This window comes from Podarcis gaigeae, assembly GCF_964106915.1.
Source record: "Podarcis gaigeae genome assembly, chromosome: 8".
NCBI lineage: Eukaryota > Metazoa > Chordata > Lepidosauria > Squamata > Lacertidae > Podarcis > Podarcis gaigeae.
In genome coordinates, this window is record NC_139684.1 from 7,073,860 (window position 1) to 7,101,323 (window position 27,464).

General features: G+C 51.5%; 2 protein-coding genes and 1 pseudogene across 3 annotated transcripts in view; 1 reads left to right on the forward strand and 2 right to left on the reverse strand.

The window, feature by feature from the left end:
* Positions 1-11,510, reverse strand: part of NPC1L1 (NPC1 like intracellular cholesterol transporter 1) — a 34,962-nt gene extending 23,452 nt beyond the window's left edge. Inside the window, exons 1-4 of the mRNA XM_083753148.1 lie at positions 11,386-11,510; positions 6,577-8,120; positions 3,112-3,212; positions 150-322 (exon numbers count right to left, since the gene is read on the reverse strand). Coding sequence (XP_083609274.1) covers positions 150-322; positions 3,112-3,212; positions 6,577-8,120; positions 11,386-11,439 — 1,872 coding nt within the window. The 5' untranslated portion in view covers positions 11,440-11,510. The remainder of the gene's footprint in view (positions 1-149; positions 323-3,111; positions 3,213-6,576; positions 8,121-11,385) is intronic.
* Positions 11,511-12,041: 531 nt separating this feature from the next.
* Positions 12,042-13,122, forward strand: LOC310850141 (ATP synthase F(0) complex subunit B1, mitochondrial-like; annotated as a pseudogene). The gene is made up of 2 exons (XR_014568719.1): positions 12,042-12,614; positions 12,859-13,122. The product of XR_014568719.1 is annotated as an ATP synthase F(0) complex subunit B1, mitochondrial-like (transcript).
* A 2,576-nt stretch (positions 13,123-15,698) lies between these two features.
* DDX56 (DEAD-box helicase 56) lies at positions 15,699-26,775 on the reverse strand. The gene is made up of 14 exons (XM_083753291.1): positions 26,676-26,775; positions 26,424-26,585; positions 25,320-25,480; positions 24,183-24,353; positions 23,184-23,274; positions 22,051-22,295; positions 21,673-21,801; positions 19,324-19,437; positions 18,814-18,911; positions 18,484-18,557; positions 17,393-17,482; positions 17,165-17,270; positions 16,678-16,757; positions 15,699-16,007 (listed from the first exon to the last, which is right to left on the reverse strand). The coding sequence occupies exons 1-14, from the start codon at positions 26,730-26,732 to the stop codon at positions 15,903-15,905; spliced, it is 1,683 nt and encodes a 560-aa protein (XP_083609417.1). The 5' UTR covers positions 26,733-26,775; the 3' UTR covers positions 15,699-15,902.
* Between the last annotated feature and the right edge of the window lie 689 nt (positions 26,776-27,464).

Here is a 27,464-nt window from a genome sequence, read left to right on the forward strand (position 1 = left end):
CCACTGGTCAGTGGAATGGGCTGGTTCTGGCTTTCAGATGTTTGGCACCGCTGACCGCAGTGGCGTGAGGTGGCCCCTGCCAGTAGCCCCAGCCCCCAATGGCAAATGGGAGGCACGAGGGTCCATGGTGGGGCAGCAGCAACACCCACCTCTGCCATGTAGGCGACCGTGTAGCTGTCTTCATGTTCCTGCTGGAATTCCTGCACGATCTCCAGAAATTGCTTCTCCCACAACATGGCGAAGTCGAATCGAGGGTCACTGGGAGGGAAGTTGTTCAAGGAGAAGGTCAGGATGAGGGCCTGGCCTTCCGAGTACTCCTCCTCTGTCAGGCAGAGAAGAAGGAGGTCACAGAGAGGCAGGTTGGGGGTGGCACATCCGCAAGGCAGCAAGCCCCCCCCCCCCGAGAGCCCCAGTTCCCTCACACACAGCCCCCCACCTTCTCCCTCAAACCACAGGTGTGGTGCTTTCGCCAGGCCCCTCATGGGCCACTGCTGGGCCTGACTAGGTGGGGCATCCTAAGGAAAAACCATCTTCCGCAGAAACTGCTGCTTGCCTTCTATCACTGTGCCATTGAGAGCGTGCTCACTTATGGCTTATGTGTGTGGTACGGAAGCTGTACTACCCAGGACAGGATGGGGTTGTGCAGAGTTGTTAAGGCAGCAGAGAGCATTGTTGGCTGCCCACTCTCCACCTTAGAGCAGATTTATGCCACAAGGTGCCATAGGAAGGCACTGGACATAGTAAAAGATCCATCGCATCCTGGTCACTGTCTCTTCGAGCTCCTGCCGTCGGGACGGAGATACAGGACGATGATGACAAGAACGAGCCGTCTCAAGAACAGCTTCTTCTCCAGAGCGATCTCGACCCTGAATGGGAAACCTGGACTTTGAAGTCATCTAATCTTCCTTGCTGTATTATATTATATTGTTTTAATTAGTGTTTTTATAGTTGTTCTGATTTTAAGTGGAGTGCCCTATCTAGGTGGATGGAGCAGCCAAGTAATTTCGTTGTCCCTGAGAGGGGGCAATGACAATAAAGATATTATTATTATTATTATTATTATTATTATTATTATTATTATTATTATCTTGAGGCCCTCAGGAATTCCCTCTCTGGATAAGCATAATGATAGAGGGCCTTCTCGGTGGTGGCGCCTGCCCTGTGGAACACCCTCCCACCAGATGTCAAAGAGAAAAATAACTACCAAACTTTTAGAAGACATCTGAAGGCAGCTCTGTTTAGGGACACTTTTAATAATAATAATAATAATAATAATAATAATAATAATAATAATAGAAGAAGAAGACATCTGAAGGCAGCTCTGTTTAGGGAAGTTTTTAATGTTTAATAGGTTATTGTATTTTAGTGTTTTATTGGAAGCCGCCCAGAGTGGCTGGGGAAACCCAGCCAGATGGGCGGGGTATAAATAATAAATTATTATTATTATTATTATTATTATTATTATTATTATTATTATTACAGTACTTGGAATGAGTTTATACAGAATATATTAAAGGTAAAGGTACCGCTGCCCGTACGGGCCAGTCGTGTCTGACTCTAGGGTTGTGCGCCCATCTCACTTAAGAGGCCGGGGGCCAGCGCTGTCCGGACACACTCCCGGGTCACGTGGCCAACGTGACGAAGCTGCTCTGGCGAGCCGGCACCAGCGCAGCACACGGAAACGCCGTTTACCTTCCCGCTATAAAGCGGTACCTATTTATCTACTTGCAGTTTAGGGGTGCTTTCGAACTGCTAGGTGGGCAGGAGCTGGGACCAAAAGACGGGAGCTCACCCCGCTGCAGGGATTCGAACCGCCGACCATGCGATCGGCAAGTCCTAGACACTGAGGTTTTACCCACAGCGCCACCCGCGTCCCCACAGAATAGATTAGGTGATGGATAAAGATTATGCACATCTGGATACAAATGTGCGGAAATGTAATTTCTTTTATTTTCATTTTCATTTGTGTTTTCCCCACCACCACCACCACCCATTTCTAAAAAAGAAAGGAAAGGGGGAAGGAAAAAACAGGAAAAATGTGAACAAGCTATTTTCTTTCTTTTTTCCTTTCTTTTTTAGAAAGGGGCAATGGGGGGGAAGGGGGGGGACATAAGCCGTGGTGCTAGAACTTGTGGACGTTCAATGCAGCTGAACGCTGGAATAGATAAAAGGAAGTCCTTGACGCCCTGCAAAATTGAAATGCGGAACTTGGTGTATGTGAAGAGTTGGAAAAAAATATTTAAACAAACTTTTTATAAAGAAACCAGAAGCTTTCCTATTGGGCATATTAGATTCAGATACCCCAAATGAAAATAAGAGAATATTCTTATACGCAACAACGGCAGCAAGAATAGTAATAGCTAAACATTGGAAAATGAAATAGTACCAACAGAAAAAGAGTGGGAGGACAAACTATTTGAATATTTTGAAATGGCAAAACTGACGGATACAATTAGGGGGCAGTCTAAATAAAGGTTCCAAAAAGAGTGGGGAGTGTATAGAGATTACCTAAAAAAACAGTGTCTTCAAATCAAAACCTGGACTTGCATTGAGTACGGAAATTTTTGCAAACCACAATATGGTCTATAACTAAATACAGTAGATGGAGAAGGGTAGGAATGATGAAATGAGAAAGAAACAGATTAACAAACAGGAAAATACAAGCGTGAGTTTTGCCCGTATTTTCAAGGAAATTGCTGGAAAATAGACCTGCTTGGAGGAGGAAGGAAGTAATAGTAGAAAAGAATAAGAATGGGAAATAGAAAATATGGTAACATAAGCCCATGTGCAAGAGCATAAGGATTTATGGTTATATGTTTATTGTTTGTTTTATTTTTAGTTTGTTTCTTAATTGTCCTTACATCTTAGTGTGTGCGTTTATGTGTTGTAACAAAAAGTTAATAAAAAGCATTTTTTTAAAAAAACGTAAGCTGCGGTGGTTGCCAGAGTACCAAAATAGAACATGTGCATGTTCACACACACACTGCCCTGACCTTAAAAAATGTCTTAATACCACTTATAACTGCAGCCCCTTGCGGCCTGGGCAGCCCAATCTGTGCATGACACAAAAGACCCAATTATTTCCTCCCGGGGGGTGGGCATGCCTCTTACCTGAATACCCCCCCACGGCCAGGAAAGGGAAGACAGGACCTCCGTACTCTGCCATGCAGCTCAGCTCCAGCGAAGTGATGTCTTGGAAAGAGAGAGGTGAGCTGCGAAGGCAAAGGAATTGAGCGCCCAGTGAGAAATCGGTGTTAAGGACACTCCAGGAAGCCCTCCTGATTTCAGAGGGAAAGAGCCGCTTCGTTCACCAGGGACAGCAGAGGACGCTGCCTTTGCCAGAACCGGCCCATCAAGCTCTGCCCTGTCTGCTTCAGGCGTGGAGAACCTCCTGCCCACAAGCCAAAATTGCCCCACCAGGAGTTCAGCTGTGGCCCCCAAACAGCAGTCACTTCCCCACACCTGAAATTGTAGGTGGAGCGGGAAGAGAAGCAGCGGGCAGGGCACAACTAGGAGCCCTAAACTGCTGAAGGATGGGAGGACCAAAGCCTGCTGAATCAGCTGCACACACCGGGAACTCGCTTGAGCAGCCAGTGTCTGAAAAAAGAAGGGTCATTGGCTGGGGCGGAGGCGTGGGGCTTGCAAGGTGCTTTGCGGCAGACCCTGTTTCCCATTGCCAGTCCCGGATTTACAGAAGCCATCATCCCAGTTCCTCTTTGATCCCAGAATGTCCTGCTTTACCTTAAAGGTAACGGTATCCCTGACCATTAGGTCCAGATGTGGCCGACTCTGGGGTTGCGGCGCTCATCTCGCTCTATAGGCCGAAGGAGCCGGCGTACAGCTACCGAGTCATGTGGCAAACCAGAGCAACGCATGAAAATGCCGTTTACCTTCCCGCCAGAGTGGTACCTATTTATCTACTTGCACTTTGACGTGCTTTCGTACTGCTAGGTTGGCAGGAGCAGGGACCGAGCAACGGGAGTTCATCCCGTCTTGGGGATTCGAACTGCCGACCTTCTGATCAGCAGGCCCTAGGCTCTGTGGTTAACCCACAGCGCCACCTGCATGCTTTGCAAGGTGCTTTGCGCCAGACCCTATTTCCCAGGGCCAGTCCCAGAAGCCATCATCCCAGTTCCTCATTTGATCCCGGAATGTCCCGCTTTTCCTTAGGATGTCCCTATTTCCATCGAAGTGCTGGAGGTTATGGAGTTATGCCACCCCCGAGCCAAGGAGATAAGTAACTATAGAGTGGAACCTCAGTTTTCGAGCGTCTCAGAAGCCAAACGTTTTGGACGCCGAAAACCCAGAAGTAATTGCTTCTGTTTTTGAATGTGCCTCGGAAGCCAAACAGCTTCCGCTGCGTGTTTTTCTTTTTTCTCAATGGATTTTGTCCACCTCCAGTTACTTCTCAGTTTTTGAACGTTTCAGAAGTTGAGCAGTCTTCCAGAACGGATTTCATTCGAAAACAGAAGGTTCCACTGTACAACCTTTAGAAGACATCTGAAGACAACTTGTATAAGGAAGTCTTTGAACGTTCACTTATGTTTTTATAGGGGACGCGTGGTTAAACCACAGAGCCTACGACTTGCCAGTCAGAAGGTCGGTGGTTTGAATCCCCGTGATGGGGTGAGCTCCCGTTGCTCGGTCCCCACTCCTGCCAACCTAGCAATTCAAAAGCACATCAAAGTGCAAGTAGATAAATAGGTACTGCTCTGGCGGGAAGATAAATGGCGTTTCCATGAGCTGCTCTGGTTTGCCAGAAGCGGCTTCGTCATGCTGGCCAGATGACCTGGAAGCTGTACGCCGGCTCCCTCGGCCAATAAAGCGAGATGAGCGCCACAGCCCCAGAGTCGGCCACAACTGGACCTAATGGTCAGGGGTCCCTTTACCTTAATGCTTTTATGTGTTGGAAGCCTCCCAGAGTGGGTACACGAGCATCAGCATCATCATTATGGAATAGGACATTCCTATTTTCATGCTGTGATCTGATTGGTCTCACCACCTGTCCACGTTGGCATGGAGGGGTGGGGGCCACAGAGCCAATACGTCGCTCCCCCCAGTCAACCTCAGTTTGCAGTGGCTCTCCAGGTTCCCAGGCCTTTCTCAACCCTACCTAGAGATGAAGCTGGGGATGAACAGAGGACCTTCCGCTTGCCCATCAGGGGCTCTAAGCCTGAGCCACAGGCAAAGGGGCAATGGCACTTGTGGGAGGAAGGACTCTGCTCTTGCCGGACTGCATGAGCAGAGACTCAGAGCCAGCAGGAGGTTGCCAACCCTCCACTCTGAAGGCCGCCCCTGGGCGCTGCCAACAAAACCTCACCTCCCGCCTCCAGGGCTGTGCCAAGATGGCGCAGGAGGTACCGTATTTTTTGCTCCACAACACTCACTTTTTTCCTCCTAGAAAGTAAGGGGAAATGTCTGTGCGTGTTATGGAGCGAATGCCTACGGATGGCGGGGGGATCTGCTGCAGTCGTGAGCAGAGGATCCATGGTTCCCCTTCCTTCCCTCCTCCGTGGCTCGCTTTGAAACAGCAAAGCGGGAGAAGAGCCGCTGAGTGGGGAGGAGAGAGGGACAGAAAGCCTGCTTGCTTTAAAGGAGCAAAGCAGGAGAGGAGAGGAGCCGCTTACACGAGTGTAAGCGGCTCCTCTCCAGTTGGCTCCTTTAAAGCAAGCAGGCTCTCTGTCCCTCTCTCCTCCCCACTCTGCTCACTAAATAGCAGCAAAGTTTTTCAGCTCGCTAAGCCGGGGAGGTGGGAGAGAAGCAGAACCTGCTTTCTTTAAAGGAGCAAAGGAGGAGCCTTCTCCCCTTATACCCCTCTTCTGCATTATTAGCAGCATCCTTCTCCACACACCCCACGCGTGCTCCTTGTCCCTTGAGTGCTTTTCCTTCTCTCCCCACTTAAAACGTGGTTACAAAGCACGGATCCACATGGATCCTCAGGAGTTTTGCACTGGGTCACCCCAAATTCACCATCAGATCACATAGCATGTCCATGGCTACAGCTTGCACCAAAAAAATCATGCACCCACTGTTGCCTGGGGCCGCAGTGGTGCAAAAACGTGGTTACAAAGCATGGATCCACATGGATCCTCAGGATTTTTGCATTGGGCTACCCCAAACTCGCCGTCAGATCACATGTCTGTGGCCACAGCATGAGCCACAAAAATCATATATCCACTGTTTTGTTTAGAATATTTTTTTTTCTTGTTTTCCTCTAAAAACTACCGTATTTTTCGCTCTATAACACGCACCCAACCATAACACACACATAGTTTTTAGAGGAGGAAAATCCGTAGGCATGCCACCCGTAGGCATTTCCTCCATAACACGCACAGACATTTCCCCTTACTTTCTAGGAGGAAAAAAGTGAGTGTTATGGTGCAAAAAATACGGTATGTGCCTGTTATGGTCTGGTGCGTGTTATAGAGCAAAAAATACAGTAATTTGTTCCTGACTCCAAACATAGGACTCAGCCAGATGCACACCCCCTGCTCCAGCTCAGCCTGATCAAAACAAAGGCCACTGTCCCACTAAAGTGTATATTAAAAAGGGGGTCCCCTGGGGGCCAGGGCTTACTTGACGCAATAGAGGAAGTGGTCCCGCCAGTCCACGGTGCCATTCTTGCCCCTCATCATCTGGTTGGCCGTCATATTTAGGCGGGTCACGTTGTTCTGAAAATACTGCAACAGGCTGTTGACGCAGCAGTCAGAGAGGGTAGAATTCGCAGGGTTCAGGGGGGCATAGCAGATGTCCTTCAGAGAGATGTTCCTGCCATACTCCGCAGACCAGAACTCGATGGCTTGCAGCCTCTGCTGCAGGTCCAGCAGGTCCAGTAGAACCTCCATGGAGAGGATGCCGCTGAAATTCTTATTGCCCAGGACGAGGGAGTCGTAGGTATAGCTGGGACGGTCCTTGGCGGTCATGATGACCTGGTTAGTCCTGAAGAAGGGCCCAAAGTTCTCGTCATAGAAGGTCTTCTCCTTCCGGGCCTGGCTGTCGGGTTTGGACCACAGCTCCACAGGGTCTGTGGTCAGCTGGATAAAGACCAGCCCGCTGGAGAGCCCTATCACCACCACCACCGAGATGGCAATCACCTGGATGGGATAGGAGGCCACCAGTGTGCCCCAGCAGCTGAATATCCTGGCCAGGAAGTCATGGGTGGCCTGGCTCACTTTCTGAGAACAGGTTGGCTTGGGCATGGCTTTCTTGGGACCTTTGTCCTTCTGTTTCCGACACGAGCAGGAGCACCCTCGCTGGATCAGGAAGGCCACAAACAGCACCATGAGGAGGCAGAAGAGGAAGATGCACAGGAACAGGACCCCACCCATTCCCCCCACTTGGAAGGGCTTCTGGGCAGGGTGAGGGTCCAGGGCTGCAGGGCATGCCTGGGAACAGTCCTGGCAGGAACACCTCTCCTTGGTCCCATTGCCCACTGCCTCGCTGCACTTCCAGGCCGTTCCGTTGAAGGGCACGATGCCACCCTGAATTGGGGCAGAGCCTTCGGGCACCAGCTGGAAGGAGATGGCCAAAGGGGCCACCCCATTGCTTATGTCCCCCTGGAAATCCAGCCACCTCTGGCTGTTGCACAAGGTGGCCCCATATTTGCCACACATGGCGCTGATGGCGTAGCCGCCCGTCGCCGGCATCCTCACCCCTTTGCAAGAGTCGAAGGACTCCTGAGCAAAGTGCTGGCTGTAGTAGCACTGGTACTCCAAGACCCCTTGCTTCTCCTCCCCCTCGATGGTGCGGTTGAAATAGCGGGTGATGTTGGTGAAGAGGCTCTGGTCCGGGCTGCAAGTGCTCTGGCAGTAGATGCTGGCAAAGTTCTCCGAACAGGACGGGCAGCGAGACAGAATCGCCTGGGACATGGACAGGCTGGTCTGCAGGTCTCGCAGCTGGGCCTCGGAGCAGCAGGCGAAGGTGTCATTGGCCCCCGTGAACAGCATCGGGCAGATGGTCTGGAGGAGGTTGAGGTGGGAGCCATTGACTTTCCGGGCCGGCGTGTTGGAGATGCAAGGGACAACTGCTGGGAGAAGACTGGAACTGATTTCGGGGTTCTTGCCGCACACTCCGTAGAAGGAACAGTATTTTGCCTGATGGATTGGTGTGAGGGCAGCCGCCTTGGTCCCATAGGAGGGGGAGGGAGAGATGTCATACAGAACCAATCATTTCTTAGTATTTATTTTGTCAATTAGGTCTAGACTTTTTTGTCACCACTATTCTGCTTCAATTCCTCAAACTTCCTTCCTGTCAAAGTCTCTTCTATTGTGAAGACAGAAGCAGAGAATTCATTCTGCTTCTCTGCAGTCACCTTATTCTCCTTTGGCACAAATTTCACCGCCTCATCACCCAAATCGTTCTGCCCCCATCGTTCTGCCCCCTCCTCCCCCATCGTTCTGCCCGGACACTGAGGTCCAGCTCCGAGGGCCTTCTGGCGGTTCCCTCACTGCGAGAGGCCAAGTTACAGGGAACCAGGCAGAGGGCCTTCTCGGTAGTGGCGCCCGCCCTGTGGAATGCCCTCCCATCAGATGTCAAAGCGATAAACAACTACCTGACATTCAGAAGACATTTGAAGGCAGCCCTGTTCAGGGAAGTTTTTAATATGTGACATTTTAGTGTATTTTTCATCTCTGTTGGAAGCCGCCCAGAGTGGCTGGGGAAACCCAGCCAGATGGGCGGGGTACAAATAAATTATTATTATTATTATTATTATTATTATTATTATTATTATTATTATTATTAAGACACTCCACTGCCTCCCTAACTGGCTGGCTGCTAGCAATATACAGTGGTAAAAAGGTAAAGGTAAAGGGACCCCTGACCATTAGGTCCAGTCATGGCCGGTTCTGGGGCTGTGGCGCTCATCTCGCTTTACTGGCCGAGGGAGCCGGTGTACAGCTTTCGGGTCATGTGGCCAGCATGACTAAGCCGCTTCTGGCGAACCAGAGCAGCGCACAGAAACGCGATTTACCTTCCCGCTAGAGCGGTACCTATTTATCTACGTGCACTTTGACGTGCTTTCAAACTGCTAGGTTGGCAGTACCTTGGGTTAAGTACTTAATTCATTCCGGATGTCTGTTCTTAACCTGAAACTGTTCTTAACCTGAAGCACCACTTTAGCTAATGGGGCCTCCTGCTGCTGCTGCGCTGCCAGAGCACAATTTCTGTTCTCATCCTGAAGCAAAGTTCTTAACCTGAGGCACTATTTCTGGGTTAGCGGAGTCTGTAACCTGAAGCGTATGTAACCCGAGGTACCACTGTACCTGAGAGCTTTCATTGCTTGTGGTCTCTCTGTTTTTAGCAATTTGCTCCCCGAATACTTTTCTTCTTCTTTTTTTGCATTCCTTACTGTCTGCTTACTTTTCTCTGCATTTTCGTGTTCCTTTTGGTCTCATTTGAACAAGACTTCCATCTTCTATTGGAAATCTTCTTGCCTCTCTAACAGCTTATTTGACCACATTGACACCCTGGCAGTACCTCATTTGATCTGAAGCATACATTCTATCTAATACTGTAGTTTTAAACAACCCCCCCCCCCCAAATATTTGGAGAGAATTGACCCTCTTGACTTGACCCTTGCAACTTCCTTTTTGTCGCAGTCTTCTCCGTTTTGAGAAGTTTCAAATGTGACCGCTGGATTTTCTTTGCAATTGTCTATTTGCACATACACTGAATCAGATAGCACTATGGTCGCTGTTCCCAGTTGGTTCAAGAATACTTGCACCATGTTCTGGTGCCACTTAAGATTAAGTCCCGGGCACCCTGCTTTGTGCAATTGTTCCTAGGGCACAGACATTGAGGGCATCTAGAAATGCTATCTCTACGTGTGATGTGTACCCAACAGCCTAGACCAGGGGTCAGCAACCTTTTTTCAGCAGGGGGCCGGTCCACCGTCCCTCAGACCATGTGGTGGGCCGGACTATATTTAAAAAATATACATATGAACCAATTCCTATGCCCCACAAATAACCCAGAGATGCATTTTAAATAAAAGCACACATTCTACTCATGTAAAAACACGCCGATTCCTGGACCATCCGCGGGCTGGATTGAGAAGGTGATTGGGCCGGATCTGGCCCCTGGGCCTTAGGTTGACTACCCCTGGCCTAGACAAGCGTAACTGAAGTTGCGTATTACTACAGCATTTCCTCTTTTGGATATTTCCTTGATTTCGTTCTCCACCCGAATACCTCCCTGAGCATTTTTGCCAAGGGGATAACATGTCCCCAGTACAAAGTTATTCTTGGGACCCAGCATTACCACACACAACGATTATTCGGAGCGATGCTTTGAGACAGTGCAAGACCTCCTCCAGAAAACCCTCTGCCCTATTCTTCCTATTATGTTTGCATCCATAGATAATTGTGTCTCACCGGCCCTCTCTGTTCCACTACGTTTCCCCTTGGCTGTGAGAATTCGCACTAAAATCCCTGTTTCCTCTCAAAACGCGCACATTAAAATCAGTGGCGTAGCGTGGGTTGTCAGCACCCGGGGCAAGGCAAGTAATTTGCACCCCCTAACCCGTGGATTTGCGCCCCTAACCCTAACCCCCAGATGTTGCGCCTGGTGCGGCTGGCCCCCCTGCACCCCCCACGCTACACCACTGATTAAAATATATTTGGAGGCCTTGTTTTTGAGCCAAGAACTGCACTGGAACTGTGGGGAACTGTGAAAGTACAACTGAATTCTGATCCGTCCAGGAAGGTGGATCTCATCAGACTGATTTGGAATTGGCAAGAACTCAGACTCCTCAAGATGGGGGAGGCACCTCTTCCACAAGGCTGTCAACATTGCTTGGTGTATGGTCTCCTATGTATCTGCTATGCTATTTTGTTACTCATAGTGGAAGCTGGTTTTCCACTGTTCTGGACGGCAGGACCCAAACCAGTGGATTCCAGTGACAAGAAAAGAGATTCCAGCTAAACCTTTCTGACAGTAAGAGCTGTTTGACAGCAGACAGACTCCCTTGGAAGGTGACAGACACCACTGGCGATTTTAAAGCAGACGTTGAATAGCCATCTGCCAGGGATACTTTAGCTGCAATTCTTGCCCTGCAAGGATTTGGACTAGATGACCCTTGGGGTCATTCCCAACTGTACAACTGTATGATTTCTGCCTTCATAAACCAGTGTGAACGTCTTAGGAAAGCAAAGTTGAACAAGGTCTGTCTGTTGTTCCCTGGCAGTCCAGAGATATAGGACCCATTTTCTGTGGGCAGCTGAAAGCGGACAGAGATGGACTTGGGCTGCCCATTTAGTTCAATCTCATCCTGCTCCCCTAAGAAACAGCTCGGTTGCCCGAGGCCCTTTGAAGGCTGTTGCCTCCTGAAGCCCTCTTGCCCTTCCCTCCATCATCCACCCCCACCAGGCCCCTGACCTCACTCACCAGGCCCAGCCCGGCCCTGGAAAGCACCAAGGCAAGCAGGATGGCGCTCAGCATCCTGGCAGCTTGTCCTCAGTCCCAAACAGAAGCTTCAGAAAGGAGGGAGTGCCCAGGACTTGCTCTGCCAAGGTGCCCGTCTGGAGTCCACCCGACGCCCAGTTATTAGCAGACCTGGTCTGACATCTGGGGAGCCAATCAGGCTGTGCCAAGGCTGTAAAACCCCTGCTATCATTAACCTGAAAGTGGAGCTGAGGTTCTTCGGACTTGCTTCGGGGAGACCTACCTGCTGTACGCTCTTCAGTCACAAGAATGTAAGAAAAGCCTGCTGGATCAGGGCCATGGCCCATTTAGTCCATCATCCTGTCCTCGCAGTGGCTGAATTGGCACACCAGAACCCTCCCATCCTGTGGCTTCCAGCAACTGGGATCCAGAAGTATGGCTGCCTCCAACTGTGGAAGCAGAGCAGAGCCATCAAGGCCAGCAGCCAAGGATGGCCCTTTCCTTCTCCATGAATTTGTCCAACCTTCTTTTAAAGCCATCCAAGTTGGTGGCCATCATTGCCTCCTGTAGGGGCAAGTTCCACACTTCAAACTGTGTAGGGCGTTGGCGAGACCTCCTCCACGGAGGCTGCCATCTTGAGTTCTCTTTGCCGGGGCACAGGGACGGAGACGGCGGCAGCGGCAGCAGCGATGTTGTCTCGTTTGGCTGTGTGTGCCCTGGCCCCGGCTTGTGGCCTGAAGAGCTTGGCACCCGCTCTGCCCGTGGGGGCAGTGCAAATATTAAGACCACTTCGCACAAGTCAGCAACGCTTCGCTCCTGTGCCACCTCTTCCAGAGACAGGAGGAAAAGTCCACCATGGAATATTCCCTGAAGAAATTTTCCAATTCTTATACCCTGAAACAGGAGTCACAGGACCCTATATGCTTGGGACTGGGCTTCTGCTCTATATGGTCTCTATGGAACTTTACATAGTTAACCATGAAAACAATAGCTGGAGGTGTTATGGAAGGAATTCTCATCCACATAATAAAGAAGTACGGTGCAGATATAGCAGCTTTTGCTGACAAGCTCAATGAGGATACTATAGCACAAGCAACATCTGTGAAAAATGTGATGATAGAAAAAGCAGTGGAGAGTTGAGGGTTGTCACTATCTCTTTGATACCAAGCAGAACAATGTTGCTATAATGCTTGAGACAAACTACAGAGAGAGGCTGTTTACCGCATACAGTGGTACCTCGGGTTACATATGCTTCAGGTTACATACGCTTCAGGTTACACACTCCACTAAGCCAGAAATAGTGCTTCAGGTTAAGAACTTTGCTTCAGGATGAGAACAGAAATTGTGCTCCAGCGGTGCGGCGGCAGCAGGAGACCCCATTAGCTAAAGCAGTGCTTCAGGTTAAGAACAGTTTCAGGTTAAGAACGGACCTCCGAAACGAATTAAGTACTTAACCCGAGGTACCACTGTACACAGAAGTGAAGAAGTGCCTGGATTATCACGTGGCAGTACAGCATCTCAAGCGGAATATGGAACAAAATCACATGATCAACTAGGTTGAGCAAACCGTTAGGCAGAGTATTACAGCCCAACCGGAGGAGGAGAGCATTGCTAAGTTCATCTTGGACCTGAAAGCATTGTCAAAGTCTGCACAAGCAACTGTTTAAAAACAATTGTGACCTCTTAAACCATATGATGGCAAATCTTAAATAAAACATATATACCTTAAAAAAAACAAAACTGTGCAGGATGTCAAGAACTTCCTTTTATCTATCCTGAATCTTCCAACTTTCAGCTGCACTGGATGGCCACAAGTTCTAGCATTGTGAGAGGTGATAAACTTCTCTCTCCATTTTATCCATGCTGTGCATTATTTTACAAATGTACATTATGCTGCCTCTTTACCTTTTCGCTAAACTAAAATGTCCGAAATGCTGCAACCTTTCCTTGTAGGCAAGTCGCTCCAACCCTTTGATCATTTGTGTTGGCCATTTTGGATTCTCCTCCAGCTCCACAACATCCTTATTAAGGTGAGGCGACCCACACTACATATAGTATCCTAAATGCAGTTGCACCAGATTTGGTATACTGGCATTGAAACAGGTGAGCTATAAGCTGCCTACCACACCCCACAGCATCCTGGCTGCCCAGAACTCCCCACCACGGCCCCTCCAGACTGACGGTCCTCTTCAGGTAAGATGGAACACCTGGTGGACTCTGCCCCACCACCCAGCACCTGCTCAATTCTCCCTCCAGGACCCCCTGCCTCAAGCATTTCACTACAGTCATACCTCGGGTCGAGGTCGAGTGCTTTCGGGTTGCGCTCTGCGGCGACCCGGAAGTAACGGAACACGTTACTTTCGGGTTTTGCCGCTCACACAGACGGTCAAAATGACATCACGCGGAAGCGGCGAATTGCAACCCGCGCAGACGTGGGTTGTGTTCGCTTCAGGATGCGAACAGGGCTCTGGAACGGATAATAATAATTTATTATTTATACTCTGCCCATCTGGCTGGGTTTCCCCAGCCGCTCTGGGCGGCTTCCAACAAAACACCAAAATACAATAACCTATTAAACATTAAAAGCTTCCCTAAACAGGGCTGCCTTCAGATGTCTTCTAAACATTTGGTAGTTATTTTTCTCTTTGATATCTGGTGGGAGGGCGTTCCACAGGGCAGGTGCCACTACCGAGAAGGCCCTCTGCCTGGTTCCCTGTTAACTTGGCTTCTCGCAGTGAGGGAACCGCCAGAAGGCCCTCAGCGCTGGACCTCAGTGTCCGGGTAGAACGATGGAGGTGGAGACTCTCCTTCAGGTATACTGGACCGAGGCCGTTTAGGGCTTTAAAGGTCAACACCAACACTTTGAATTGTACTGGGAGCCAGTGTAGGTCTTTCAAGACCGGTGTTATATTGTCTTGGCGGCCGCTCCCAGTCACCAGTCTAGCTGCCGCATTCTGGATTAATTGCTGTTTCTGGGTACCCTTCAAAGGTAGCCCCACGTAGAGCGCATTGCAGTAGTCCAAGCAAGAGATAACCAGAGCACGCACCACTCTGGCGAGACAGTCTGCGGGCAGGTAGGGTCTCAGCCTGCATACCAGATGGAGCTGGTAAACAGCTGCTCGGGACACAGAACTCACCTGTGCCTCCATGGACAGTTGTGAGTCCCGTTCGTATCCAGAAGTACCACTGTATTTAAAGCAAATGCAGAAGGTGCTATTTTCCCCTTCTGGGGTCGCCGCCCCCCAATACACTGTAAAAATCAATACAACCCTTCAGGGTTTGGGGAGGGTGTGATATTCTCAGGAACAGCTGAGCTTTAACAGGAAATGGTGTACCCAGCTGAGGGGTGAAGAAGGCAGGCGTGGAACCTCTTTGAAACCAAACTGCTGTTGCAGCCCAGATGGGGGAACCCACCCAAATGGGGCTCATTCGTTTTGCCACATGGCAACAAGGAAGGTGACTGTCTCCCTCCCTCCCTGTGAAAAGAGCAGGCCTGGTAGCCCGCTCAACCTGGCAACCCACTTAAAGCAAAGCCACTCAAACTGCCAAGTCACACCCCGCCCGGCTTTGACCCTTGCAAGTGCAAAGCCACGTAAGCTTTTGGGGAAACATCCGAGGAGGAAGCAGTGCAGTTGAAGGCAAGGAAAGCCGGGGGTGGGGGGTTGAGGAACAGGACAGGGAGTTGCGTGTTTGTTGCTTATGGTCCAAGAGGCTCTGTCTGCTGCCTCCACCTTGAGCTGCTTATCTTCCTTCCTCCTCAAGGTTTACAAGCCTGGCCTGGCCTTGACGCCTGATAAGGCCAAGGGAGCCCGGGCAATAGTCCACTAGTTGCCATTATTGGCAGCTGCTGGCACGGGTAGCCACAAGCAGAACAAGGGCCACAGGACGCACCACGAAGGCGGGGGGGCCCATTCTGTGAGCGGACCTGCTATCACCCTGGAAGAGCCTTGCTTCAGACCCGGGGAGCAAAGGGCTGGGGTGGGGCGCAGCTGGCGAGGGCAAAGGAGTGCGATACAAGAGAACAACTCAGTTTACAGAAACCAGGTGAGAAGGAATTGCAGACGGGGCATTTGGCACATCCAAAAGCAGGGGGTGTGATTGAAGGCAAAGGATGTTTACAGAGTCTCCACGGGAGAAACCCGGCTTCCAAGACAAAGCACCTTCACCCACACAAGGAAGCCAATGGGAAGGGGGACCCTGCACCCACCCACAACCTGGCCCAGAGAGGCAGGCGCAAGGGGCCCAGAGCTACTCCCCAGGCAGTGTTGTCAGGACAGAGGAGGCAGCTCAAAGTCAAACAAAAAACCCACAAAGACTTGAGACTGCAGGAGAAGTTGCTCCTGGCCTTAAGGCACTGCAATGGCCACGGGATTTAATGTTCTTCTGAGGAAGGCCTCCGAACCTGACAAGACGGTGGCCGAGCACAAACACCTGTCCTTTATTTACATCAAATATCCTGGCCCCAAAACAGGGACCCAGCGCCAGCCTCCTCCCTAACACAGTTCAGCTATAAGTGGCGGTCAGGATCCAGGCGTTCCAGCGGCCGTCCGGTGCTTGGCTGACCGGTGCTTGGCTCCCGACCTCTGCTTTGTGCACCTGAAGCTCCGCAGGGGGTTCCGCTGGCCCTATTTGGGGAGGGAGAGACAGTGTAGAAGTGGATCTCACAGGGGGAGGGGGTTTGTCTGACCACTGGGCTGCTGGGTCCCTCGCCCTGCGGCCACAATCACAGATCCTAAGGGCCTCTGGCAAAGACTCCTGAGCTTTTCGCTTGGGAATTGGGTCTGCAAACCCCACCCATCCACGGGCCGCACCATTTGTCCTCAGCACATGGACTCCCCCCATGAAGGTGCAGCACCAGAAGAACCACAGAAAGGGGCAGAAGAACTGCCCAAGGCCCCCCACGGCAGGTCCCAAACTCAACCCACACCCTACATAGCCAGGAGTGGAGATCCCGGGAAACAGCAGAGGTGAGATTTTTGCTCTTGCACCCCAAGGAGTAAGGGGGTGAAGGAACAAACACAGAGGAGGGGGTGAAATAGGGCCTCTGGAGGAGCACAGAAGGTCCCCCAGCTGTCAAGCCCCCCAATTGTCAAGCCTTCTTTACAGGACCCAGCGCATGATCGACAGCAGCTCCACAAACTTCCCAAGCAGAGGCTGGAAAACAGGGAGCCGTGCCCGGTTCCGTAAAGTTTTGTGAAGAAACCTTCCCTGGGCCCGTGCCAGGGTGTGAGGAACGGCAGGCCAGTCCCCGCTCCCCCTCCAATTTGGGGTCAGCAGCAGGGGAGCAAGACATACCCTGGTTTTTGGTTGCAGCGGCTTCCGTCGTCTGCGCTTGCTGCCCAGGGGCTGCGCCACAGCCCGGAGGGTGGGAGGCACTGGGGAGAGAAGAGGAGCAGCCGCTGGTGGTTACTGGCCCAAACAGGAGGCGGAAGAGCCCTCTCTTGCGGCCTATTCTTGAGAGGCCTGCAATGCTTTTGCACTAGCTGTCCACCCCCCCGATACCCGGCCCCCTTTGCTGCACTTTTTCTTCCGCGTCACAGCTGAGAAGCAAGAGCTTGCCCACGCACAGCTTAAGAAGCCTTGGAGATTTGCATGGACAGTGGTGTGTGGACCCCAAGGTAAGGACTCTGCAGAAGAAGCAGGGCTCCCTCTCTTTCCCCTCGGAGGAGGGAAGCCCAAGTCCCGCCCCAGAGCTCATCTACAGGGCCTGCTGCTGTTCGCCATGCCCTCAAACGCAGCACTGAGCCCCCCTGCTGAGGCCACAAATGCCGCCCCCTCCTACCCAGGTACGCTGGTACGTTCCGCAGGTGGGGCTTGACAATGGCTGGGTGAAGAGGCTTGTCGTGGCGCAGGAGGTCCAGGTCCCGAGGATTGTCCTCAAAGTACGTCTGGCAGGAGAGAAATGGAGGTCAGCGGCAGCTCCTCAGCAGCCACCCCTCCCTGACGGCCCCCTCCCACTCTCTCGGGTCCCCCTCCCCTCCCCACGCCCAGGTGCTGCGCAGGCGAATACCTTCAGCTTTTCAGAGTTGAGCAGCTCTTCCTTGATCTCCCGGAGGCGAGCTTCCTTGATGGCCTGCTTGGTGACGGACCGCATGGCGTCCTGAGAGCAAAGAACCCAACTGAGGACCAGGCAGAGGTGGGTGGGTGGTTTAAAAGCAATGGGGAGTGGGGCACAGGACTTATTCCATCCCCATGATTACCAAAAGCAGCAGCCAAGTCGGGAGAAAACAAGAAATAGTGTGCTTTACAATTCTTCGCCAAACGTTCCTGCCGCCTCTGAGATTTTCCCTCTCTAGCGCCTGGCAAAACCACTCAGGGAAGGGTGTATCAGGCTCCCTGAAGCAGGCTTGTCCTCAACACTGAGAACCCGAGATCTGCCTGAAACAGCTACCTTTTAATAATAATAAAATTTATTTATACCCCGCACTCCCCAGCCAAGACCACGCTCAGGGCAGCTAACCACCAATAATAAAAGCAAGTTGATTAAAATACAACTTAAAAAACAAGATTAAAATACATTAAAACATTAGGATGCAGCCTCTTCACAGGAGGAGAAAGGAAAAAAGAGGGGGAGGGGATCAAGTTGATTCCAAGCCAAAGGCCAGTTGGAACAACTCTGTCTTACAGGCCCTGCGGAAAGAGATCAGATCCTGCAGGGCCCTGGTCTCATGAGACAGAGCGTTCCACCAGGCCGGAGCCAGTGTTGAGAAGGCCCTGGCTCTGGTTGAGGCTAATCTAACTTCCTTAGGGACCTCTAGGGTGTTGCTATTTATGGACCTTAAGGTCCTCCGTGGGGCATACCGGGAGAGGAGGTCCCGTAGGTATGAGGGTCCTAGGCCATGAAGGGCTTTAAAGGTCAAAACCAGCACCTTAAATCTGACCCTGTACTCCATTGGGAGCCAGTGCAGCTGGAAAAGCACCAGACCCATGCCAACCTCGCCCCCAACTTGCAGTCTGCCCTGCCAAGGATGGCTCTGAAGCACCACCTGTAACAGCTGCCTCCACCGCCCCGTCCCCCCTTTGCCCCCGTGCAGGGAGAGGGCAAGAGGAGGTGGTGCGGCCGCAGCCGCCTCCCAGAGCAGCCAGGCCGTGCCCACTCACCCGACAACGGTACCGGAGGCCCTCAATCTCCTCCATCCGGAACAGGTAGGGCCGCAAGGGAGTGTCGTCGCTGCCTGGTGGGGGAGAATCAGGACCGATTGGAGTGATGGAAAGGCAAGCAGCCACTGCACGGGGCAACTCTCAAATTGGGCAATTCTGCGCCCAGAGCCAAGCCAGTGCCCCGTGCTGACCTCACCGCCCCCGGGGGGAGGTGTTCCCTCTGCCCGCTTGGAAGACATCCCGAGGGCCGCCCCCGGGGGGAGGTGTTCCCTCTGCCCGCTTGGAAGACATCCCGAGGGCAGTACCTCCCTGCCTTGCGAGCAAACCCACCTCCTCCTGTGAGAGCCGCCTCAATCTCAGCCAGCACAGCCTTCTCGGAGGGCAGCACGAAGGTCAGGGCAGTGCCCGGGTTGTCCGCACGGGCAGTCCTGCAAGGGAGGAAGGGGTGAGAAGGTCAGGGAAGAGAGGGCGCCACAGCTGGAAGGGAGAAGGGGCTCAGCAGAGGCACCAGGGCTGCGCAGGGGAAAGGCACGCTCTGTGAAAAGGGAGGAAGGACCTAAACACTGTTGGCCCCTTCCCCCTGAATCACCTTCATTAAAATGACCAGCAAATCAGAGAAATGGGTCTTTGATAACCGACTCAAGAGGAAATTCAGAGAAGGCTGGGTTCTGTGCCAGGCAGCTTGCCAAAAAAAAAAAAAAAAAAAGTCCCAGATGACACAGAGGCATCAGGTGACCTTTGATAAGTGCCTGTTCTTAGAAAACCAAGCATAGCTTGGATGCCTCATCCCGGGAATGTGGAATCCGTGGTTCTCTACATGCAAGGCCACCTGCTGCTCACCTTCCTGCTCGGTGAATGTAGGACTCCACTGAGGGAGGGAAGTCAAAGTTCAGGACAGCAGAGACGTTCTGGAAGTCGATCCCACGCGATACTCCGTATTCCTGGTCTTTGCCCCTGCAAGGGAAGCAGCAGAAGAGAACACTGAGGGCAAGGGGGCGACTCTCTCCCTCTCCTAGGCAGCAGGAAAAGGAAGAGGCCACTCAGAAGCAACTGGGACTCTGCTAACCAAGCCACTTGCATGCATCCTGCAGCCCTACTTAACCCACTTATATACCACTTAGTAAAGCGGCCCAGTTCTCTGAACAGTAAAGTTATCCCCTGCAGAAGGAATTCACTGCCACCCACTGCCTGTGTGAACCAGATATTCTGTAAAGGTAAAGGTAAAGGGAGCCCTGACCATTAGGTCCAGTCGTGGCCGACTCTGGGGTTGCTGCACTCATCTCGCTTTACTGGCCAAGGGAGCTGGCGTGCAGCTTCCGGGTCATGTGGCCAGCATGACTACGCTGCTTCTGGTGAACCAGAACAGCGCATGGAAACGCTGTTTACCTTCCCGCTGGAGTGGTACCTATTTATCTACTTTCACTTTGACTTGCTTTTGAACTGCTAGGTTGGCAGGCGCAGGGACCGAGCAACGGGAGCTCAACCCGTTGCGGGGATTCGAACCGCTGACCTTCTAATTGGCAAGTCCTAGGCTCTGTGGTTTGACCCACAGCGCCACCTGCGTCCCATATACCACTTAACTGCAACTAAAACCTCTAAACTGCTTATCAAAGAGCATTAAAAAATGCATTGTCAACAAAAACCAACATTTAAAAACAAATTTCATAACCAAAGTCAATAAAATCAACACTTAAAAGCATACGTTATGAACTCAAGTCACCGTGCAAAACAAACGCGAGCTTCTCGGGAGAAATCACCTTTAAAGTTGCATTTACTCAGAAAGGGGTTGTTTTATACGCAAGGTGTTAGGGATGTGTTGTGTTTCAATACTGAATACCCTGTGGGTTCAGCTCAAACGGCCAGCAAGTATTTGAGGGGGTGGCACACCAAATATGAAAAAAGCACAAGTCGCAAGGTAAAAGGCAGCTATGTCCACGTATGGCAGTATTTCCTTCTACTTGCCTCTGCCGATTGAATCACGAGGCAAATAAACTTCCTTATCTTTCCCTCCTTCCTTTGTGCTCAACAGTCACAGCAGTTGCTCTTGCGTACATGTCATTCCGCACTTCTCTCATGGTTCTCTTGCGAAAACAACCTGGCTCAGGCTTTCCTCACGTGCATTTCAATTTTATTTAATTCCTTCATAATTTTATTCTCCTTCCACAAAGATATTAGAGTTTACTTTAAAGCCCTAAACGGCCTTGGCCCAGCATACCTGAAGGAGCGTCTCCACCCCCATCGTTCTGCCCAGACACTGAGGTCCATCGCCGGGGGCCTTCTGGCAATTCCCTCATTGTGAGAAGCAAAGCTACAGGGAACCAGGCAGAGGGCCTTCTTGGTAGTGGCGCCCTCCCTGTGGAACGCCCTCGCATCAGATGTCAAAGCGATAAACAACTACCTGATATTTAGAAGACATCTGAAGATAGCCCTGTTCAGGGAAGTTTTTAATGTGTGACATTTTAGTGTATTTTTGGTCTCTGTGGAAGCCGCCCAGAGTGGCTGGGGAAACCCAGCTAGATGGGCGGGGTACAAATCATAAATTATTATTATTACTGCTTAGGCAGGGTTATTAGAAAAAAGCACAAATCTCCAGTTGGTGGCTGGCAGCTGCCAGTTGCTTAATTGCAAGAGGCTGCTATTTATGTTGCGCTAGGAGGTTTGTAAAATTCACTTCTGACTGGCCAGCTGGGTAAATGTCATTGGATCACTCACTGGATAGAAAAAAGTGGTCTGAGGTGAGGAGAGAATTCTATGCCACCCAAATCGGATCGGCTGAAGGGTAGGCCGCCTGGAACATAGATAGGCCACCTCTGCCACCACAGATGGAACCAGTCACCCGCCATGATTCAAATTCAGCTTATTTCCTTGTGGCGCAGTGGGACAGTGCATCTGTCTGTTAACCAGAAGGTTGGCGGTTCAAGCCCAACCAGGGGCTGGTGTAGGCAGGATTCCTGCACAGCAGGGAGTTAAACTAGACGATCCTTGGCATCCCTTCCAACGCTACAACTCTATGATCTACCCCACCATTTATTCCAGGCCCTATTCCAGGCCCCGCATGGCATTTCCTGATTGTGAAGAAGTAGACCTAAGGGTCAGCTGCACACCGATGGCACCTAGCCCCCGAGTCTCCTATTTCACACCATCCGTTGTCAAACAGAACGTTTTTTGTGGCTCTTAAGCCAAACCTACTTTCCTGCTTTGTTGCCCTTCCTCTTCCTCTTCCCTCTCGTCGGTCCTTCTTTCTCTCCCAGGTCCTGTTCGTCGGTGGCGATGATGTAATCACAGAAGCCCCGATTGAACTGGCTGATGATGTGGCACCTGGAACAGATCAATTGATGGAAACTGTGGTTTCGCCAGGGGAATTCACCTCTGGATACGGCAGGCAGTGCCCGGGGCTGCATCGTGGCCAGGCATGGATGCCACAGCCTGCCAGTTTGTTCCTCTCCTCCTACGTGCCCCCTTCAAGGCCAAAGCCCCATACCTGCAGCTCCTTTTTCGCATCTCCCAGGATGGCAGCTGCTGCTGCTGCCTCAAACACTGCCCCCACACCTACCTAGCAAGGCTCACCTGGACTGAACTGGCAGCTCCGAGTTCAGGACACAGGCTGGGATGCTGAACTGCTCCAGGAAGAGCTTGAGGCGGTAGCAGCGGTCGATGGTGCTGACAAAGAGGATGACTTTGCCCTTCACCAGCGAAAGCTTCAGCAGTGCATAGAGCAGCAGGAACTTGTCGTCCTCCGTCTCGCACCGGATCTGGAACTGGCTCAGCTTGGAGCTGTCTGGCAGCTGCGATTCCTGCAGCTTCAGGGTCACCTGTGCAGGAGGTGAAAAGAGGCTTCGTTTTATTTTGGAGTATTTATACGCTGCCTACCAACCAACGTTGTTGAGGCAGCTTAAGCTATTACAGTGGTTACTGCAGCGGGGCCAAGGCATATAAGAAAAAAAAAATACCAGAAATACCAACGAAAGAACAATGGCAAGGGAAACTTATGGAAATTGCAGAACTGGCAAAACTAACAGAAAATTACCTGAAAAGGACAGATTTTAAAAGAGAAGGGGAACCATTTACAACATATATGAAGAGGCAACATAAAGAAATGGACTCATTGGCAGGGTTTGAGTAAACAAGCACAACTGTATACAACAACAAAAATAAGACTATATGTATTGGGAAAATTTGGGGGAAACAATATGCAGGGTGAACAATATGGAAATAAAACAAAAAGGGAGTATAGGGGAAGTCCAGGGGAAGAGGGTCAAAATACGAAAAATTCTTAAAAATATATTGTTAGAAGAAATATACATGGAAAAATCAATAAAAATTATTTTTTTAAAAAGGCATATGTGAATCGCTTCCCGGCAGGGGGCTGCCTCAATGGGACCCTGATGCTGCTGTTCCCTCTTGTAGGGCAGAGCTTGGCAAGGCCATGTGGATGGACTCAGGGAGGGAGGCCTGCTCCCCAGATGACTCTTAATTGCTCCCTTCCGGTGCCACGGATTGCTAGGAGATCACCAGAACCAACGGAACGCCCACAGGTTGCAAGAGGCAGACAGACACAAGACCATTACTATCTGTGAAGAGCATTTCCACTACCACCACAACCCCAGAGAAATGGGACAAGGAAATCCTAGCCCTTCACCTTGCCTCCTTTGAATCCAAAACCATTCCCACAACCTCCGACCCATTTCCCACAAACTTACAGGGTTGTGGAGCACCAGCTCCTTCAGGGCCTCGACATCCGCATTGAAGGTAGCTGACATGAGGAAAGTCTGGTAGATCTTGGGCAAGTGGCTGGAGAGGAAACAAGAGCCCAACGTTTGTAAGGTCGCACCAAAAGCCCCCCTTGCCCAGCACTCAGCACCCAAAGGCAGCGAACCAGATGCCTCCAGGATGAGAGTAAAACAGAGCATTGCAGGCACAACAGCGCCAACCTATCCCTCTGCTTTCATTACCTCCGCTATAAATATGCTGAGCTTCTTTTCCTAGTGTGTTGGCACCAACTTTTTCCAGCCTGAAAGCTGATTTCAGCTCAGGATTTCTGTTTATATTACACAATTTCCCCAATAAAATATGCCACAAAACCAAACAAAAGGGATCCAACAAGCCTCAAAATGGATTCTAGGTAAAGGTACCCCTGACCGTTAGGTCCAGTCGTGGCTGACTCTGGGGTTGCGGCGCTCATCTCGCTTTATTGGCCAAGGGAGCCGGCGTACAGCTTCCGGGGCATGTGGCCAGCATGACTAAGCCACTTCTGGCGAACCAGAGCAGCGCATGGAAATGCCGTTCGTTTACCTTCCCACCGGAGTGGTACTTATTTATCTACTTGCACTTTGATGTGCTTTTGAAATGCTAGGTTGGCAGGAGCTGGGACAGAGCAATGGGAGCTCACCCTGTCGTGGGGATTAAAACCGCCGACCTTCTGACCGGCAAGTCCTAGGCTCTGTGGTTAAACCCTCAGTGCCACCCGCGTCCAAATGGATTCTAGCTGGATACAAAAAGCATTTATCTAGCTCCAAGACTATCCCCACTTCCCCCCTTGGCATAGCATCCAACATTCAACAAATGATGGAGCAGGACACCTGAGCAGGTACTGCTTGTAAGAACTCAGAGGCCTCCTAGGCCCCCTCCACCCTCCCACGGAACCACAAGCCGGCCCCAGGCCTTTCAAAGCCAACAACGCAGGGCCAGAATAAACTCACCACAACAGACTTTTCAAATCTTCCTCAAAGCCAAAGGAGAAAAGGAGATCAGCTTCATCCAACACCAGGATTTCCAAGGAATCCTGCAGGCTCAGGCTGCCAGCCCTCAAGTGAGCCAGGACTCGCGATGGCGTCCCCACCACCACATCTGGCTTCTCCATCAAGATGGGCCTTGAAGGAAGAGAATGCACAACACGCAAAAGCCTCAGTCAGAGATGGGAAGGCCCAGTCTCTGTGAAACTACCACATACACTTGCCTGACCTTGAATGAAAGCTTTGGGTCTGCGATGCAACCATAACCACAGGTTGCTGATGAGAAGAGGCTGCCACCCTTGACTGGGCTATGGAGGATCTCCCCAAGAGGGCAGTGTCAACTGCAGAAGAGGACCCCCATTCATTGTTTCCACTCAGAAAGCAACCAGAGGCCACAGGCAAAATGTGAGACTACAAGAGACTCCAGGGAGGCTCTGGAATGCTTTAGAGAGGCCAGCCTGTCTTCCACCTCCAAAGCCCCCTTGAAAGAACCACCATCACAACCTGCCAACGAGGAAGGACCCATTTGCAGGAATTATTATTATTTATTAAATTTGAATACCATCCCTCATCCAAAGATCACAAGGCGGTTCATAACATTAAAATACAAAATGAGAATACAAAGGACATAATGAAGCAAAAACAAACATCTCCCCCTCTACAAAGACATTTAAATGGTCATAGAATGTTTAATCAGCCCAAGGCCTGGTTGAAAAGTTTTCACCTGGAGCCTAAATATATGTAATGTAGGTGTCAGGCGAGCCTCCCTGGGGAGAGCTTTTCAAACAGGCAGTCACTGCATAAAAGTACTGTTCTTGTGTTGCCACCCTCCAGATCTCTCATGAAGGAGACAGACAAAGAATGGCCTCAGATGATGATTGTGGATCTGGGTTAGTTCATATGGGGAGAGCAGTCCTTGAGGTATTGCGGTTATGAGCTCCTTACAGCTTTATAGGTCAAAATGAGCATTTCGAATTGGGCAGGGAAACAAATTGGCAGCCCGTGCAGTTCGGGCCAGGAATCAGAAAGCATTTTGGGGTTGGGGACTTCATTAACATGGCCAGCCCAAGAGGAAGCTGTCCTGCCCCTCTGCCCACCCCTCACCTCTGAGCCGCCAAGTCCGCCTGGCCAGAGATGTCAACGAGGTGCAGGTCTCGGGAGCAGTAGGAGGTCAGCTGCCGGAGCATCTGCAGCACCTGCTGGCCCAGCTCCTTGGTGGGGACCAGGATGAGTCCCCGAACGGCCTGCTCCGCCACCAGCGCTGACTAAGAGGCAAGAAGAGACCCGGTCAGAAGAGTCCTGCCCTCTCCAGGCCATAACAAAAAGGGCTCTTTAGGTGCGACCCCTACACTGTGGGAGCCTGGGTTAGATGGCCCGGGGTGTGGGGTCCCTTCCAACTCTACAGCTCCACATTCCAGTTCTTCCGGAAGGACCATCTCCACCCCCAACGTTCAACCCGGACACTGAGGTCCAGCGCCGAGGGCCTTCTGGTGGTTCCTTCACTGCGAGAAGTGAAGTTGCAGGGAACCAGGCAGAGGGCCTTCTCGGTAGTGGCGCATGTCCTGTGGAATGCCTTTCCATCAGATGTCAAAGAAATAAACAACTATCCAACACAGGTATCCCCAAATTCGGCCCTCCAGATGTTTTGGGACTACAAAAGAGCCAGTGTGGTGTAGTGGTTAAGAGTGGTAGTCTCGTAATCTGGTGAACCGGGTTTGATTCCCCGCTCCTCCACATGCAGCTGCTGGGTGACCTTGGTCCAGTCACACTTCTCTGAAGTCTCTCAGCCTCACTCACCTCACAGAGTGTTTGTTGTGGGGGAGGAAGGGAAAAGGAGAATGTTAGCCGCTTTGAGACTCCTTCGGGTAGTGATAAAGCGGGATATCAAATCCAAACTCTTCTTCTTCTTCTTCAATTCCCATCATCCCTAACCACTGATACTGTTAGCTAGAGATGATGGGAGTTGTAGTCCCAAAACATCTGGAGGGCCAAGTTTGAGGATGTCTGATTTAACGTTTAGAAGACATCTGAAGGCAGTCCTGTTTAGGGAAGCTTTGCGTGACTTATGTTTCAATGTATTTTTAATCTTTTGTTGGAAACCGCCCAGAGTGGCTGGGGAGACCCAGCCAGATGGGCGGGGTATAAATAATGGTGGTGATGATGATGATGATGATGATGAGGGAGGGCAAGGGGCCCCGGGTCGCTCACCGCCTTCCCCCGGAGCAGGTGCTGGAGGAGGGGCAGGGCGTAGGCGCCCGTCTTGCCGGAGCCCGTCTTGGCCCGCGCCAGCAGGTCTTTGCCCTCCAGGGCCAGCGGGATGGCCTTCTCCTGGATCAGCGTCGGCTTCGCCCAGCCCAGCTCCGCCGTCGCCTGCGCGGCAGAGAGAACGAGAGACACGAGGTCAGGCCCGGAGGCGACGGAGGCCGCAGCTGCCCCCTTCCCCCGCCTCGCCCGCGTTACCTGCAGGAGCCGCGCGTCCAGCCCGAGGTGCGCGAAGTTGCCCGCTTCTCCCTCCATGCTGCTCCTGTCCGCGCGGCCGCCGCTTCCGCTTCCTCCAGCCGGAAGCAGCCGCTCTAGCCGGCCAAACCGAGCAGCGAGAGGCGGCCCCGACGGCGCCCCCTGCAGGCCTTGGCAGCTCGAGCGGCGCTTGCTTCGCTGGCTGGTATTGCAGCGTGGAGACTCGGAGCCAAACGCGACTGGATGGCTCCCTGGCTTAGCGCGCACCGGCGGAACTCCTTGCCGGGAGCCCTTTCAGTACTGGCGACCTGCTCCATAGCCTAGACGGGGGGAATGTGGGCCAAGCGAGCAGCCTCCTGAAAGGGGCACCGCCAGCCAGGCAGAGAGGTGCAGGCATAGCTGTCAACTTTCAGATTTGAAAATAAGGGATCAGCAGCCTCGAAAATAAGGCATCAGCAGCCTCACCTGTCCCTGGGACAGTCTATGGGATATCTAACAATCCGGGATAGCAGCGGGAAGCAGCGCTGGAATAATGGGTGCAAGGCAATCAACCCAACATTGGTCTTTATTAGCCTAAATCTGGTTAAGCTGGCCAACCCTATTTGGGTTTAGAGCAGCTACCAAGGATCCGAACCCATCACCCCAGAAATAGGCTGGCTGAAGTCTGTTGCGTCTGCTTGGCCACCGGGAGGGGGAAACTGGGCCTTTCTCACCTGCATTGAAGCAATCTGTTATTATGCTCTATGATCCTTTGCCTGGCCCACCTTACTCCTTCCCCCCCAAAAAAACTTT